This window comes from Antedon mediterranea, chromosome 2, assembly GCF_964355755.1.
Source record: "Antedon mediterranea chromosome 2, ecAntMedi1.1, whole genome shotgun sequence".
Classification (NCBI taxonomy): Eukaryota; Metazoa; Echinodermata; class Crinoidea; order Comatulida; family Antedonidae; genus Antedon; species Antedon mediterranea.
This window is the reverse complement of record NC_092671.1, coordinates 25290908-25308604: the sequence shown is the minus strand read 5'-3', so window position 1 is coordinate 25308604 and position 17697 is coordinate 25290908. Positions and strand designations below refer to the sequence as shown.

Genomic DNA, 17697 nt, shown 5'->3' with positions numbered 1-17697 from the left:
TCTAGGAAGAACAATTTTAGATTTCTTTTGTTTGAAACGTGCATGTTTATCTATTTATCGTCGTTCGTTATTTCATAGTGTAAATGGGCATTAGAGTGGTTCATAAGACAAATCTATGTTAGTAGAACAATACCTACGCCTCCAAAATTAAAACATTTGTTAGGAATCATTAATTATTATTTTTAGTATAGTCCAGCTACTATAATATCGTGCGCAAAATGTATTATAGACGTATCTATATTATAAGTGAGAGAGTTTGTCTGTCTGTTTGTCTGTCTGTTTGTTTGTTTGTTCGTTATACAAAATTGTGTTACTGCACATAATCTTACATATGGGGTATCAAAATGACCGCAATTGTACCGGGAATGTTCTAAGCTATATTTCAATATCATCCGCCACCTAGGATCCAAGTTAGGGACCAAAATGTGGTCAAAACCCCCACTTTCGATGTTTGTTCGTTATAAAAATTTCTGTTTCTGCACGTAACCATACGTATGGGGTATCAAAATGATAGCAATTGTACCCGGAAGGTTTTAAACTACATTTAAAAAAAATTCCCCCGACTCCTGGGGTTTTTGTGGGAGGGGTGGGGGGGGGGGGGGTGGTGTGGTGGTTTGTGATGTCATTTTTTGCTAGGGCTCGGGGTTGTAGGCTATCGAATTGTAAAATTATACTACAAAAGTTTAACAGTATTTTAATTATCCTCAGCAAGGCGTATATAGATATACATATTTTATTCAACCAATGTGACACCTATTCATTTACACATTTAGCAAAGTACTTTAACCATATCCAGCTATGTATCGGTCTCTTGGATTGTCTCATTATAGACATCCATTCCTGTGTGAACATACACACGTTGTTTACTTTTACTGTGTTCAACTACATCACCATGCCTCCAAGGAAAAAACGTCAATTGTGGAAGAGGGGCGTTGGGAGATAGGATTTGGGAGTTGGGGTTCAAGGGATAGTGGGGATTTTGCTTACATCAGAATTGTGGTTGGAAAATGTTAAAGTATTTAATTATGCCCGGGAAGCGGCTGGGAGTTTGGGGAGGGGATGTAGGCCTATCACCATGACCGAAACTGTATTTGGAATGTTTTAAACTAGATTTGAAAACTGCCACTGACGGATTATGGGTTGGGAGTGATAATAACATAATCTGTACTGGAACCGGCTTCAACACATCACCCAGTGTATCTGGGGTGTGTTTGTAGGGGGAGGAGCGAAAATACTAGCGTAATGAAAGTTACTAAATTCAAAGTTACTAAATTTGAACTGTCCAGCGGAGGAGTTAAGGTTTGTTGGGGTGGTGAAAGGAGAAAGAAGGCTGGGGGACCGCAGTATCTAAATTACATATTTTAATTATCAGCCAATATGACACCTATTCATTTACACAATTTACAACGTACTTCAACCATTATTAGACCCATCGTAGCTATGCATACTCCTCTCAATGCGAAGCTTAGGTTGAATTGAATTTGTCCATCACTGGGAAGAAGTTGTTTTAAGAAAGAGTATGGGGTGTTATTGAAGAGGGGTGGAGGTTGGTGAGTATAGACAGATACTGGCGTCGAGTGTTATGTACTGAGAAGACTGTAAACTAATTTTGAAACCCGCCCTGGGGCGGGTATAATTGCTAGTTAAATATAAAGTATCAGGCCTGTACAAAATGCGTAAAATATCAACAACAGAATTTATTCTATTTGGGTAGTTCTTAAGCACAGTCCTCCAAAGAGTGAACATTCAATCTAAAGGAGTGTATTTTCACAATTTACGCTAATAGAATTTAACGTAAAATTCACTCTTTTAGGAGTGTGATTAATATATCAGAGCCAGGCTCTGAAAAGAGTAAAAGTTACTTAAATTATTTCACATGATTTTGATTAACCAGTGAGTGCTCTTAGAGCGTTACATCTCCCTCCCTCATTTGAGCGAAAGTTTCACTCTTATCTTAACAAAGAGTGGAATTTCCATTCGTTTACAAGGTAGTTGCGTATAACCAGTTGAAAGTCATTCAAACGTTGATCATTGTGATTTTCCTGGTAAAGATATATTTGTTGCATTTCCTACTTAATGGAAAAATATAAAAAGACAACTTTCAATCATTTCTGAAACAGACCCTAGTCGACGACTCACTGACCTCTGACGGTTTTTTGAAAGGGAGGGTAGGCCTACTACAACACAGCTTATAATAGTTACAAAAAAGTTCCGATATCAACGAAAATAGAGGGCGACATTCAGTAGCAGACAGACAGCATGCACGACACACGGCCGGCCAGCGGCAGCAGTTAGCTATGTAATGTAGCAGCGCGCACCACCAAAGCAAAGGTTGTATAGCGGCGCTATACAATCTTTGCCAAAAGTTGCACGTAAACATAAGATCTTTGACGTAAACTTTGCTGCAGCAGCACGCGGCAGTTAAATTTTGCATCAACAGCAGAAAGTAGGTGGTGCTCGTTTTTGACTCCTACACAAAATACACGCAGTAATTTATATCTTTATCCTAACTAATTGTTTATTAACTGCATAAAAGTGACAAATTAAATTAACTAGGCTAGGCCTAGCCAGGCCTAGCTAGGCCAGCAGTAGCCTAGGCCTAGGATCAAAATACTAAATAAAAATAGGCCTGCCTAGGCTAGGCCCCTAGCTAGGCATACCTAGGCCTAGTCCTCCTAGTAATACTGTAAGTAGTAGTACTAGGCTAGTAGGGCCTAGCTTGGATCTTGGTTAGCCTAGTAGGCCTAGCCTAGGCCCTAGCTACTGTCTGTAGACTGTATTGTACTGTCTGACTGTAGGCTATGCTGCTTCGTCTGGTCGGCATATGACCGTTTCGGCCACAGTACAGACAGTTTCGTCCACAACAGATTTCTATGGCGCGCCATTCATGTATAGGCCTATACAGTATTACTATTAGACCATGCTATTGTTTTTAAAGCATCGCATGCTTTGTTGTACAGTATTTTTATTACTATTACAACAGTGTTTCTTAACTTTATTCTACTACAATTTGCATTTATTAGAGTTGTTGTTTCCAGTTTAATTGTATTTAATTAGTCTGCTGGACGAAATAGTTAGAGATCAGGGGTTGCGCCAGGATCTTTCCGACGCGGGGGCTAAATTCCCCGACGGGGGGGGGGAGGGGGGGCTATGCGAGTGAAGCGAGCATCACTTGGCTGGGGGCCAGGGGGGGGGGAGCCCCCGGAAGCAACGCGTTATAGCGTAATTTGAGGCAGTTTTAATCAGATTTAGGGTAGCCAATTTTTTCAATTTTGTATGGTACATAAATAAAATACTGTGTGAAAAGCACATTGCAAGAGGTCCGGTAGTACGATGACTGTAAATCCATTCTTTCAAATTTAAAAATGAAGTTTTTAAAGTTCAATATGCCTGACATAGAAAATATACGCGAACGTACCCATGGGCCAAGAGGTATATCGTTATAATCGCAGAGACGTAGGCAGGTTGCTGTCTGGGGGTGCAAAAATTGTAAATGCGCGAGATATCCATGGTCTGATCTGTAAGAAAATTTTGAAAAATAGAGCTGCTAGGTCCCCGGAAATTGCAATTATACATTGATATATAAAACGAAATTACAAGTCTATCAGAGAACAAGCCCACCACCACTGTTAGAGATTCCATAGTCGATCCAAGGAAATGGCAGCGATACTTCGTCGTGATAGTCTTGGCGAAAAACGAATTCAACTGTCAGTGACACAGTTAAATACCCTTTAGTCTTAGTACAGTATTAAATAATAGTTTGGCTATGAAAAAAGAAATGCTAAGAAAAAAAAAGAAATTTAATTAAAATGTTTTTCCTTCTATTGCGTAGGTGACCTAAGGAACAAAGAGGAATATCGGGAACTCGCACATCAATACATTACAAGCAGAATCAAGAAAAAAAAAATAATGATAAGAAAAAACAAATTTAATCAAACTTTGTCGTCTTCTTCTTGTTTGGTTTTTAATACAATACAGGAGTAATTCAATGTTTTGTCACGAAGTTCAAGGGTCTTCAGAACACATGTGCATAAATAAAACGAACACAGACCCAACATAAAACTAATAAAATAAGTAAGTTGCGGCGACATACAATTGAGTCATTTAACATATTTTCACATGCACAGAATATCAATATACAAACAAAATGAGTAATAATACGAATAAAAATGCCAGTCAGTTAAACATTGGGCACTAACTCACAAACTAACGAAAAATAAATACATTTTTCGGGTCAACGAAATTGCCCAAATCCTCAGCAAAAACAACTCTGTTGTATGGTGCACCTGTTCATTAATTCGGCGCAACAACTTCAATATACAGTGTACCTTTACATAATTCCAATTAAGTAGTGGTGTTTTACTAATACAGTATACATTTTATTAGGTAAGATTTTACACACGCAAAGACATTTCTAACATTTATTTACCAGTGTTTCATTTACATCTTACAACATATTAATTCTTAAAGATGTATTGTCTCTTGAAACACAAAAAATAAAATAAAAATATTCTAAATTTAAATTGGCCATATCAAATTAATATTAAATTTATTCACTTTAAGTTTAATTCGAGGCAAAAACATCAAGTTTACGTAATTAACAGGTAAATTAATTTGATTACATTTCGTCTGGAAAATCGTCACGAGTGAAAGTAAACAAAGATTTTAAACCACGAGTATGCATTATGCATGATGCTAATTAAAATTGTTTACAACTCGTCACAGTTGAAAAGGTGTTTTCACACAGATTGCGAGGAAGTTTTATGATTATGCATACAGAGTAGCCAAACAAGCGTGTGGCATTATGAGCTATGTTTTGATCGAAAACTTTTACTGATGAAAGTCAAAGTTATTTTTTTAATTTACAAAACAGGTCGTTTCATAACTTATACTTTCTTTCTTACTTATTTCCGGAGCCCTGTTGTGCTCCTAGATGTACTAGACGATGTCACGACAACACTGACACTGTGATACAATGCCGCCGGACTACGAATGATTTCACAGTACAAAGTTTTTTAAAGTTCCAGAAAATCGTGCGGCTTCACGATGATGATGTGATACACACATTTGTGAGGCCTATATTAATTGTATTAATTAATAACTAGTTTTAATAAAATAATTTAATTCAACAAGTTACAATACATTTATTATAATTAACACAATGTTGTTGCAGTCTAGATAATATTAATTCTTACATAAACTACATGCCGACCCTAGCTAAGCCTATGTATTTTTGAAATGTAAAATGTATTTTTTAAACAATTTTTTTATCTTTTAGATTGAAATTTGATTGCAAATGAAATTATTTATTCGTATATTTAAAGAATTAAAACACTTAGTACTATTAGCATGAGGAGACATCTGCAAACCAGTGTGAGAATGCTCTCACTACTAAACAATTCACAGCTTTTTCAAAAGTCTTTCTTTATGAATTTATTGAGAGCTGTACAAACAAGCGGTATTTCACAAAAAGCTGATCTTTTTAGTTGTGCTAAACTAAATGGACGTTCATTGGTACGAGTATCTGGACGAGATGCAAAGGATCTCTTACAAGGACTTACAACTAATGATATAGAACTACTAACAGATGAACATAGAGCATTATATACTATGTTTCTTAATAATCAGGTAATTGTTGCGCATTTTTATTATCCTTCGGAAAACTAATATCAACAATTCTGGACAACTACCCTCCAGACAACAGTCTTCCGGACAAGTATCCAAATAATTATTCTCTAGAAATCTCCTCAGAGACTAACTATCGAAAAAACTATCCTCTTGAAAACTTCCAAATCACTATCAGTATCCTCCAGACAGCTATACGCCAAATGACTATCCTCTCAGACAACTATCCTCTCTCTCAGACAATTATCCTATCAGACAATCCTCCAGACAACTATCCTCTCAGACAACTATCCTCTCAGACAACTATCCTCTAGACAACTATCCTCTCAGACATCTATCCTCTCAGACATCTATCCTCTCAGACATCTATCCTCTCAGACATCTATCCTCTCAGACATCTATCCTCTCAGACATCTATCCTCTCAAGACAACTATCCTCTCAAGACAACTATCCTCTCAGACAACTATCCTCCAGACAACTATCCTCTCAGATATTTATCCCCCCAGACAACTATCCTCTTAGACAACTATCCTCCAAACAACCATCCTCCAGACAACTATCCTCTTGACAACTATCCTCCAGACAACTATCCTCCAGACAACCATCCTCTTGACAACTATCCTCCAGACAACCATTCTCCCAGACAACTATCCTCCAGACAACTATCCTCTTGACAACCATTCTCCCAGACAACTATCCTCTTGACAACTATCCTCCAGACAACCATCCTCAAGACAACCATCCTCCAAACAACTATCCTCTCAGACAACTATCCTCTCAGACAATTATCCTCTCAGACAACTATCCTTTCAGACAACTATCCTTTCAGACAACTATCCTCTAGACAACTATCCTCTCAGACATCTATCCTCTCAGACATCTATCCTCTCAGACATCTATCCTCTCAAGACAACTATCCTCTCAAGACAACTATCCTCTCAAGACAACTATCCTCTCAGACAACTATCCTCCAGACAACTATCCTCTCAGATATTTATCCCCCCAGACAACTATCCTCTTAGACAACTATCCTCCAAACAACCATCCTCCAGACAACTATCCTCTTGACAACTATCCTCCAGACAACTATCCTCCTGACAACTATCCTCCAGACAACTATCCTCCAGACAACCATCCTCTTGACAACTATCCTCCAGACAACCATTCTCCCAGACAACTATCCTCCAGACAACTATCCTCTTGACAACTATCCTCCAGACAACTACTGTATCCTCTCCGACAACTATCCTCTAGACAACTATCCTCTCCAACAGCTATCCTCTCAAGACAACTATCCTCTCAAGACAACCATCCTCTCAGACAACTATCCTCCAGACACCTATCCTCTTGACAACTATCCTCTCAGACAACCATCCTCCAGACAACCATCCTCCAGACAACCATCCTCTCAGACAACTATCCTCTCAGACAACTATCCTCCAGACAACTATCTTTCAGACAACCATCCTCTTGACAACTATCCTCCAGACAACCATCCTCCAGACAACCATCCTCTTGACAACTATCCTCCAGACAACTATCCTCCAGACAACTATTCTCCAAACAACTATTCTCCAAACAACTATCCTCCAGACAACTATCCTCCAGACAACCATCCTCTTGACAAGTATCCTCTTGACAAGTATCCTCTTGACAACTATCCTCCAGACAACTATCCTCCAGACAACTATCCTCCAGACAACCATCCTCCCAGACAACCATCCTCCAGACAACTATCCTCTCAGACAACCATCCTCAAGACAACCATCCTCCAAACAACTATCCTCTCAGACAACTATCCTCTCAGACAACTATCCTCTCAGACAACTATCTTCCAGACAACCATCCTCTTGACAACTATCCTCCAGACAACCATTCTCCCAGACAACTATCCTCTTGACAACTATCCTCTTGACAACTATCCTCCAGACAACTATCCTCCAGAAAACTATCCTCTCAGACAACTATCCTCTAGACAACTATCCTCTCCAACAGCTATCCTCTCAAGACAACTATCCTCTCAAGACAACCATCCTCTCAGACAACTATCCTCCAGACAACTATCCTCTTGACAACTATCCTCTTGACAACTATCCTCTCAGACAACCATCCTCCAGACAACCATCCTCCAAACAACTATCCTCTCAGACAACCATCCTCTTGACAACTATCCTCTTGACAACTATCCTCCAGACAACTATCCTCCAGACAACCATCCTCTCAGACAACTATCCTCCAGACAACTATCCTCCAGACAACCATCCTCTTGACAAGTATCCTCTTGACAACTATCCTCCAGACAACCATCCTCTTGACAACTATCCTCCAGACAACCATCCTCTTGACAAGTATCCTCTTGACAACTATCCTCCAGACAACCATCCTCTTGACAACTATCCTCCAGACAACCATCCTCTTGACAACTATCCTCCAGACAACTATCCTCCAGACAACCATCCTCTCAGACAACTATCCTCCAGACAACTATCCTCTTGACAACTATCCTCTCAGACAACCATCCTCCAGACAACCATCCTCCAAACAACTATCCTCTCAGACAACTATCCTCTCAGACAACTATCCTCCAGACAACTATCTTCCAGACAACCATCCTCTTGACAACTATCCTCCAGACAACCATTCTCCCAGACAACTATCCTCTTGACAACTATCCTCTTGACAACTATCCTCCAGACAACTATCCTCCAGAAAACTATCCTCTCAGACAACTATCCAAACAACTACTGTATCCTCTCAGACAACTCTCCTCTCAGACAACTATCCTCCAGATAACCATCCTCCAAACAACTATTCTCTCAGACAACTATCCTCTTTGACAACTATCCTCTTGACAACTATACTCCATACATCTATCAAATTAACTCTCACTCTCACAAACTTCTCTTTCTTCCAGAGTACTATCCATCCTCCGAACATCTATCTGGACAACTGCACATGGTGTTAATTTAAGTTTATAACAACATATTAAAGATGTGATTTGTTTATTTTGAAAACATATTTCTAGGGGCGTATTCTGTATGATGTTATATGCTATTGGCATGATCCCGGATATTGTGATAAGGACTGCTACATCCTGGAATGTGATACAGAAACTTCTAAAAGCCTAGAAAAACATCTCAAAATGTACAGACTTAGAAAAAAGGTTAGATTTTACAAGGCACTCAATTAAAGCATACAGTAGACACCCAATGTCTCCTAAATAATAGTGGTTGGCCATTGTGTTAAAAACATATATTTCCGTACTGTTTCCTTTGAATAGGAGAGGGTATATAATGTTCTACATCATTTTGGAATGTAAATTCGAAAAACATTGCAATTTGTATTGTAATAAATACCTGTATCAAGTGTATACATAATACTAGGATTTATATTATTCGTCACGATTGTGCAGAAGCATGGCAACCCAAACCATAAAAATGTACTGTGCACACATGCTACATGCACTTTAAAGAAGCCATTGCATCTTTTGTGATTAGTAAAGGTGTACCTATGTGTTCTGTTTCAAATTCAGCCCCTGTTAATGTTATGGTGGCCTCATAGTCTGAAGAATTTTTCTGTTAGAACAATTAAAATTTGACCTTACCCATTACTCTGTAGATCTGAACATTCCCTTATACTTTCAATTATTTTTATGTGAAATTATCAAGATTAATATTTTATTTATGCTACAGTCTACATCCTTCAATCAATTTAATTGAATTTGTTTACATTTGACCAAGTGCTAATTATACACTACACACTACACTATACAACTTTGAACATTTTAAATATACTTAAACATAATTTCAATTAACCACAGGTTAAGAAAGTGAGTGTTAAAACTAAAGCTCTTTAAAACATCAGAAGTGCTAGCATTTATTCAAGTAGTACATGTTCTTTTCTCATCCCAATAGGTGGATATAGCCTTATATGATGAAGCTGAAACGTGGGCAATGTATAACAGTAAGACGACAGAAGTAAAACCTGATCTTGTTGACAAGAAGTCTATTGTAGTGTTGGACCCTAGAATATCAGGCTTTGCTTCACGTCTGCTATTGCACCAATCAGAAAATAGTGAGTAATTGAAATTAAACTGTTAATATTTTTTTTAAATATAAGGTAACCAATATCATATTTTAAATGAAACCTCATAGCGTAACATTGTGAAACAGTTTACAATACAGACCGAGAGAAACAAAATAAAAATGAGGCTGAAGGACACGCCTTAAGTTAATTGCTAACCAGGGTTTGGTCTAATAGAACCTTAGTACCAGTTGTTTCTTTATCATGTGTCCCAGACTCTAGCTTCCTGCCCTAGTAAAAAAACAAAATAAGACAACTCGGTATGCGTTTTAAGAAGGATGATGGGTCAGACACGGTCTGAAGGAGAATTTCAAAGCGATGGTATTGCATGAGAGAATTCAAGTGACCATATGATACCATCTTTACTTTTTGCATGAACATGGTTTTGTGAATTTGAATGAAGACACTGAGATGAGAGTGATGTAGGTGACATCATAAAGGTGATTTGAGAATTATGTTTGAAATTTAGTACATTTTCATATATTGTTGTTGTGCACCCATATCCTTCAAATTGTCATAATTAAAGACCCCTACAATTTGTGACGTTTTGTAAAAATAATACATATATTTACTTTAAAAACATTAAACCACGTCATTCCTTGTCTTAAATCTACATTTTATGGTAAATTAAGATAAAAAGTGAGAAACAATGCACTACCTAAGTAGCTCGCGGCGAATGACCTCTCGTGGACGGTCTTTAGGCCTAGCTTAGCTAGGCTTAGTTTTGTAGGCCTAGCTGGTAAACATCGATAACAGACGAACATCGTACGCTAGCTATATACCTAGCCTGACGTTGTATAGTTGCTGCATTAATTGTCATTCTATTTCTGCCAGACTCCGTTGATACAAATTGGGGAAAATCCGGTATTTTCGCTGAAAAGTTAGGAGTCTTCCATTTGATCGATCGAAAAGTGGGTGAATTACAGAAGAAAAACAAAAATATCGAACGTGATCAGTCAACATACTGGTTGCTCACTCACTGTGTAACAACAAGGAACGTGCAAAACAAAATTGCAGTATTCGATTTTACATAACGACAAGGCATGCTTAAGTGTGCTATGTCACATTATGTTTACTTTTCATGTGACCAACAATTATCCAATCAAATGGCAAGAACCTACTTAAATTAAGTACATGCTAAAAATAATGTTTAATGTAATATTTGGATATTTATGTTAGTTTGTTATTCAACAAGTTTTTTTAACACTGCCTAATAGTGATAGGTTTATTTCGAAATGATTTGTATGTAATGTAATGATTTTTGTATTGCGCCTTTTATTTTACTTTTTAAAAGTATTTTATACAAGAAATCATTTTGTCATTAACGAACATTGTCAACAAACATCTGACCTACCAACCCTAGTTTTCAAGTTTCATTGATTGATGTTATAGCTTTGCAACAATGTTTAGGCCTGATCATCAATGTTATAGCTTTGCAACAATGTTTAGGCCTGATCATCAATGTTATAGCTTTGCAACAATGTTTAGGCCTGATCATCAATGTTATAGCTTTGCAACAATGTTTAGGCCTGATCATCAATGTTATAGCTTTGCAACAATGTTTAGGCCTGATCATCAATGTTATAGCTTTGCAACAATGTTTAGGCCTGATCATCAATGTTATAGCTTTGCAACAATGTTTAGGCCTGATCATCATTGATTGATGTTATAGCTTTGCAACAATGTTAAGGCCTGATCATCAATGTTTTCAATAACTTTTTTTATTTTCAGTTAGTGAATTATTTACAAATTGCAATATTGTTGATGAATCTGATTACCGAAGACGTCGTTACCTCTGGGGAGTCAGTGAAGGGGTTACAGATATGCCTGTTGGAGATTCATTTCCCCTCGAGTCAAATTTAGCTTTTATGAATGGAGGCAAGTAATTAAATGTGAACAACTTATATTGAATCATTTTCGAAATAGGCTTTTTTAGATTACTTTTGCAAACTAAAGGGGGATTTCTTCTTTAAATAAACACTGTACATTTTATGAATTGCATTAAATTACTTCAGAAAACAGTTTGTAGATATGTAACACTAACAGACCATAGTGTTGAGAAAGTCTAAACTCTACAGCACCTTTTAAGGAATGGTGTACCACATGGTGTACCACATACCTGTGTTATTACACATAATATTATATTTATATTATAGTAACAACAGAAAAGTTGAGACATTCTCAACTTTACTTCCTTTTTAAAAACTGGTGTTCAGCAAACTTTTTGTTTGTTCTTTAAACTTAATATCACATTTTGCAATATTTTATATTGATTTTGCCTTGTCTGCATCTATATTTTGCAGTAAGTTTCAGCAAAGGTTGTTATTTGGGGCAAGAATTAACTGCAAGAACTCACTACACAGGTGTAATAAGAAAACGACTAATGCCTGTAGATATTGCAAGGTAAGAAAGTCTAACTAATAATTTTAATATATCATTATATAAATCAAACTCTGAAAAAAGGAAGGCAAGCCATATTGATGTTTAAAATATTGAATCATAATGGTCTCTTTTTTTAAATATTGTTTTAAAAGGTAAAATGTTATTACAAGAGCAAAATAGAGAACACATTTTGTTAATTGTTATCCTTTATATCATATCTCCCCATAATGTATGCTTATAGCTACCATATATTAATAAAATACTTCAGTAGATAAAAATAAAAGACGTTTCAGATACATTTCTCGACTAATAATTTGTTATCAATATTTATCCTACACTGAAATATTTATTTTTAGATCTTGTAAATTTTTAATTTATTGGTAACATGTAATCCAATACTACCTGTTGCTGGGTCAGGCCACCGGTGGCTAAACCGGTACCCCCATTAACTCCTTTAGGAACATGGTTTAGAGGGTGGTTGGACACCCAGCTGGTACTAAAAAAACCAACTACTTGGGTGTTGGTTTAGGAGAACCAACAATGGCCATCCAGCAAAACCTCTCCAGCCCGGAGAGGAGATAGGCACCACTGGGAGATATAGCTTATGCCTGTGTATCGTATCATAATGATTACTAATTCCCATATGGAGGTGCTTGTTTCACTGTATCTTATCTGCTACGCCCCTACGATCCGCTATGTCATGGGACAACTAGAACTAGAAATTATAAATGTTTTTGAAAATGACATCAGGAGACTGATCGTGGGTGAATATTGTCATACAGAAACTACAGCATACTGTGAATTGTAACACTTTTTCAACTGTATATATTATACTGTATACTGTTTCATGGCCTTGATTATAGTACTGTTTATTCAAGATATATTCATTTCATTAAAATTACAAAATTTACAGGAAATCAATCCGTTTGGTGATTAAATTTAATCAACTTAAAATCAAACAGACTGAAATGAATGTTCTGAATATATGACCCTACATTTATTCTTTGTTTGTTGAATAGTTTGAGTGAAAGCAATATTGTGAACATATACTCAATTCCTATATCAAGTTACTAGCAAGTTCATTAACTTTAAACAAACAAGAAGGAGAAATACTTTATATACCCGATTCACTTAAACAAAAAAAAATTGTATATATTTTTGGTAAAGAGTTTACTTTGATGTTAAATCGGAACAAGTTAGTAATCTTTACAAGCCTCTGATATCTATTTAATGTTAGCAAAAGGGCTACAAAATAAGTTTTCTTTTAAAATTGTAAGTGGAAAAAAAAATGGTGCCAGTTGATAACATGTTTTGTCTGATTTATGACAAATCTATTTTATATGACAAATGGAATAAGACATTATATAATGCACACAAGCAAATTCTTGTCATTTGATTGGATGGTTGTGGGTCACCTGATTTTCAATAAATACTCCATTAAACCATGTCATCAATAGTGCAAGTTGAATTTCGTTATACTGTGTGTTCATTCTTCAATGAGCAACAACCATGCGTAACACTAGGCTAGGCTGTTTGAAAATTAACCTGTCCATATCAAAAATTAGAGTACTGCACTTTCGAATGGTTTAGCCTAACCTCTCGTTGAAGTAGGTGTGCTATAAAACAAATAATAATTATGTTTATATTCATACTATGGAACAAATAATTAATTTGGTAAAGAATGAAATGTTATTTTTACCTTGAAATATTTTGTATAATTCTATTCACCACTTAATACACAGATATTTGGAATAATCAAATATTATTTTATTCAAGTTCAACATCAATTCTTATTGACAATGGCGTCTCTGTGAAAAACGAAGATGGAAAAAATACTGGAAAACTTCGAAGTCATATTGGAAATAATGGCCTTGCATTGCTTAGAGTTTCCTTGAGGTTTGTTTACCCATTTTATTCAAGTGTTTATTGGTTATCCGCACTTGGTGGATAACCCCTTGTTATTGTCAGGATCTTTTTTTGTTTTGTTTTTTTGGTTATCCGCAACTTATAAAGTTCACAAGCGATGGCTTATTCGCTTGTGATTGCTAACTGTCTATAACTTCGCTTGTCATTGGTTAAAACGCTTGCGTTGCGTTTACGTTACGTTCTAGTGGGAACCAAGCTTAAACTACGTGGTGAACTTAAATTACATATTATGGAAGTAGATGAGTTGTAGATATCGAATCATGTGACGTCATCGTATGGCCACTCGAATATAAATTATAGGATTTTTGTATCTTTTGTCATAGCTCATCACATTAAATAGAGCGCATCTCCACTTATCCGTATTTCATTTTCTCCCATTTTTTTATATTGTCTAGTTCAAGCAATTATCTTTCGCATGATTCATCATTTTTAAAATTGTGATAACGTCATCATGTTCAATAGCGTCAATAACTTTTATCACTTATTTTCACCTATTTTGCACTGTATGTAGTACGTATGCAGTTTATAGTGTATACTGTATATACTTAGACGTGACACAAAATAGAGAGCGCACTAACATTTTTTCAAGGGCATAATCGTTTTTCTGTGCGCAATATTCTAACGTATGACGTGCACGTGGCTTTTGCGCTGCGGATAACCTAACTCGTCCGTAGTGACGAGTTCAAATCTAGTTTAACTTGAATTTCTGGAAAGTTTTTAAAGTAAGCTATACATTTTATAGCCAAAACATAAAAAGGTACAAATACATAATTTACAAAGAAAATACAACATATTTAACAATGGAATCATAATAAAAGTCAAATGAGAAAGATAACAATAAATCTGTCACTGAGATGTTTCATTCAAGCGCTAATAAAACGTTTATAAACAGAAGATGTTCATTCCATTCTATTGTCATTTTTCATTGATGGGAGTTTTCATATCAACAGATATATACTACCCGATTGCTAGCCAACCAAAAAATGCATTCAACGCTACTACTGTATGTTGATAAACTGTATAGATCTGTATTTCTATAAAATTATGTATCTTAGCTTGATTTTGTTTGTACTTAAACTGTAGTTGAAGGATAAACAGATATTATATATTAAAGACAAATATTTGGTGATTTTTTTAAATTTTAGTTTGTTTTGCATTTTTTGGTTGGCTAGTAACCATGTGACGTCAGCACCGCTATTGTCTATTTCATAAAAGTGAGATTCATTTGAAGATATGGAGCTGTTTCACTCAAAGCGGAAGATGTTAATTCTATCATTCTTGTAACTTTTTCCATCTTAGTTAATTTCATTGATGGGAGTTTTCATATCAACAAACCTATCTACTGTATTCTATTTTGTAAAATTTGAGATTTATTTGAATAATTATTGAATGGTAATTATCTTTTTTCTTTTTGTTCATTCTTAAATTTTTAGTCAGAACAAGAAACTAATTGTAAATGATAAGGAAGGCAACGATATAGAAATGACAGCAAGAATACCAGAATGGTGGCCAAATAAGGAAAATTTACTTATTCAGTGACCTGATGCTACCAAATTACATGGGCACATCTGTGGTATCTATAAAATGTGTAATGTATATCAATCTTGAAAATATAAAGCACTAGAGAAATAAGACAACTTCAAAGTCCTTGTTAACCTTTTATTTTATTTCGTAATTCGTGGAATAGATTCTATGAGATGTTGTTTAATTCCTCCCAAGCAATTTTTCTCCCAAAGAAAACTTTCATACATATTTTATTACCTATGACAATCTACTGCAAAATAGCAGCCCTTCTAAGCACACACCTAAGTGGGCATTAATTAACTAAGGATTAAGTATTATTAAGAATTTATGCATCAATATTTAAGCACCAAATCATTGCATTACAAACTAGAATCTAATATACATCTACAAATTTAAAAAGATTTACAGATGAGCTATTTTTTTTGTACAACTTCCCATTGTTATCTGCTTTAAGGAGCAATGGGTTTGGTCATATACGTCTTTCACCTTTGCTTTTGGCCAATGACGACAGAATGTTTTCTTTTAATATGTACTGTACATAGAAATAATACTGTTTTTTGGAATAACACAGTTACTATTGCATAACAACAGATTTTAGTTGGTCTATTACAGGGTTAACCTAAACAAACAAATTACATCAGTTTCTAGAATTTTTTCTACCCAGTCCTCTACATTTATGTGTACATTTGATAAAAAACAGATGAATAGGTCTAGTATACCCATACCTATACTATTCTACAGTATATGTGACATTGCAAACATCGCTACTATGACATCATCATTATGTATTTCCAAAGCTATTTCAACTTTGAATCAAGTTGTGATTCCCCAATGATCCTACAGTATATTGTTTAGTTATGATGATGTTTTTGTTTTCACATTGTATGCATGCAATGTTTCTGTGGAAACGCTAATGACCAGTCACTGTCATCTGCCTTTGAAAACCAGAATATTCAACAAAACACATCTTTTTTTTTCTGACCTACTGTACAGGTGTCACAGTTTAATATGTTAATATTTCTTGCCCAAGTATCCTGCAATATATACAAATGGTGTTTTGTTCTGTTTTAGCTGTGTAAATGGGTCTTTAATTTAAAATTTCTTTCATTAATTGTTTTGATCAGTTTGTCCATCCTATCGATAAGAGTAACAGTATGAATGGCTACTGGTTTGATTTTTCGTAGTGATGTTTACTGTATATTAGTATGCCCGATGCAACACTGAGATTTCGTATTTGCGCAGCTAAGCATAGCCTCATTGGTGTGAAAGGTGGAAGGTACAGTAGATATGTTCTAATTGAAAGGATAGAATTTAACTAGCTGCTTTCAGTGTTTCATACTGTTTTGATATTTTGACTACATAAAAACCTGCATCATACAGCTTTAATTGCTTATAGTAGAGAGGCCAAATACACAAAAGTCCTCTATAAAAAGTTTGGGGGGCATTTTTTGTTAATAGCAGGCAACCATGTTGAATGTATCCTTTGTGGGGTGACAAAAACGATAGGGGTGGATGCCATCTTCAGTTTTGGGTTTTAAGGTCAGTTTATGTGGTCAAGAGGTCAAACAAAGTCAAAATATAGGATTTTTTTTTATTCACGGAAAATCATCTACATCATCAGAGCTATCCAAAAAGGTATATCTGAAGATCAACTGATGCTTCATATTATAGTAATTATGAGATAAACATTTAATTTTACACATAAAAACATAGGAAATTAAATATAAAAGTGTCATTTTCTCAAAATGTTGTTTTCACATATTTCTGTAAAGTACACACAGTTTTTTAATAGGCTTTTCCCAGTCTGTTGTAAATTTGTCTTTTTCATGTTGTCCACCAGTCATCGTTTTGATTTTTGTCGGAAAAAATAGGTCAAGTGTTATATGTATGAAACGCCATATGTGCCAAAAGATTGGTCTTTTACTATTATATTAATATTACCTATAATAATGTAATACAGTAATATTTAGAAATTTGTTTTTAGAAAAATTATTAATATTACCTATAATAATGTAATAATATTTAGAAATTTGTTTTTAGAAAAATTTCGAAAACAGAGACCTATATGACCATATGTCAAGATGTTTTTGTTTGGGTCAGAGACCCCCTATAATGTAATTATTTAAACATTTTTTTCTTTATTTCAATGATACAAG

At 35.4% G+C, this 17697-nt stretch overlaps 1 protein-coding gene across 2 annotated transcripts; it reads left to right on the top strand.

Annotated features, from left to right (window-relative positions):
* Window positions 1–2371: 2371 nt before the first annotated feature.
* Window positions 2372–17420, top strand: LOC140039796 (putative transferase CAF17 homolog, mitochondrial). Of its 2 annotated transcripts, none has more exons than XM_072085395.1 (8): window positions 2372–2446; window positions 5279–5628; window positions 8652–8789; window positions 9541–9700; window positions 11441–11587; window positions 12013–12112; window positions 13868–13987; window positions 15451–17420. In XM_072085395.1, the coding sequence occupies exons 2-8, from the start codon at window positions 5350–5352 to the stop codon at window positions 15554–15556; spliced, it is 1050 nt and encodes a 349-aa protein (XP_071941496.1). In that variant the 5' UTR covers window positions 2372–2446; window positions 5279–5349; the 3' UTR covers window positions 15557–17420. The 2 variants fall into 2 exon arrangements, with proteins under 2 accessions (XP_071941496.1, XP_071941494.1); XM_072085393.1 differs by lacking the exon at window positions 2372–2446 and adding an exon at window positions 4763–5069.
* The last annotated feature ends 277 nt before the right edge of the window (window positions 17421–17697 follow it).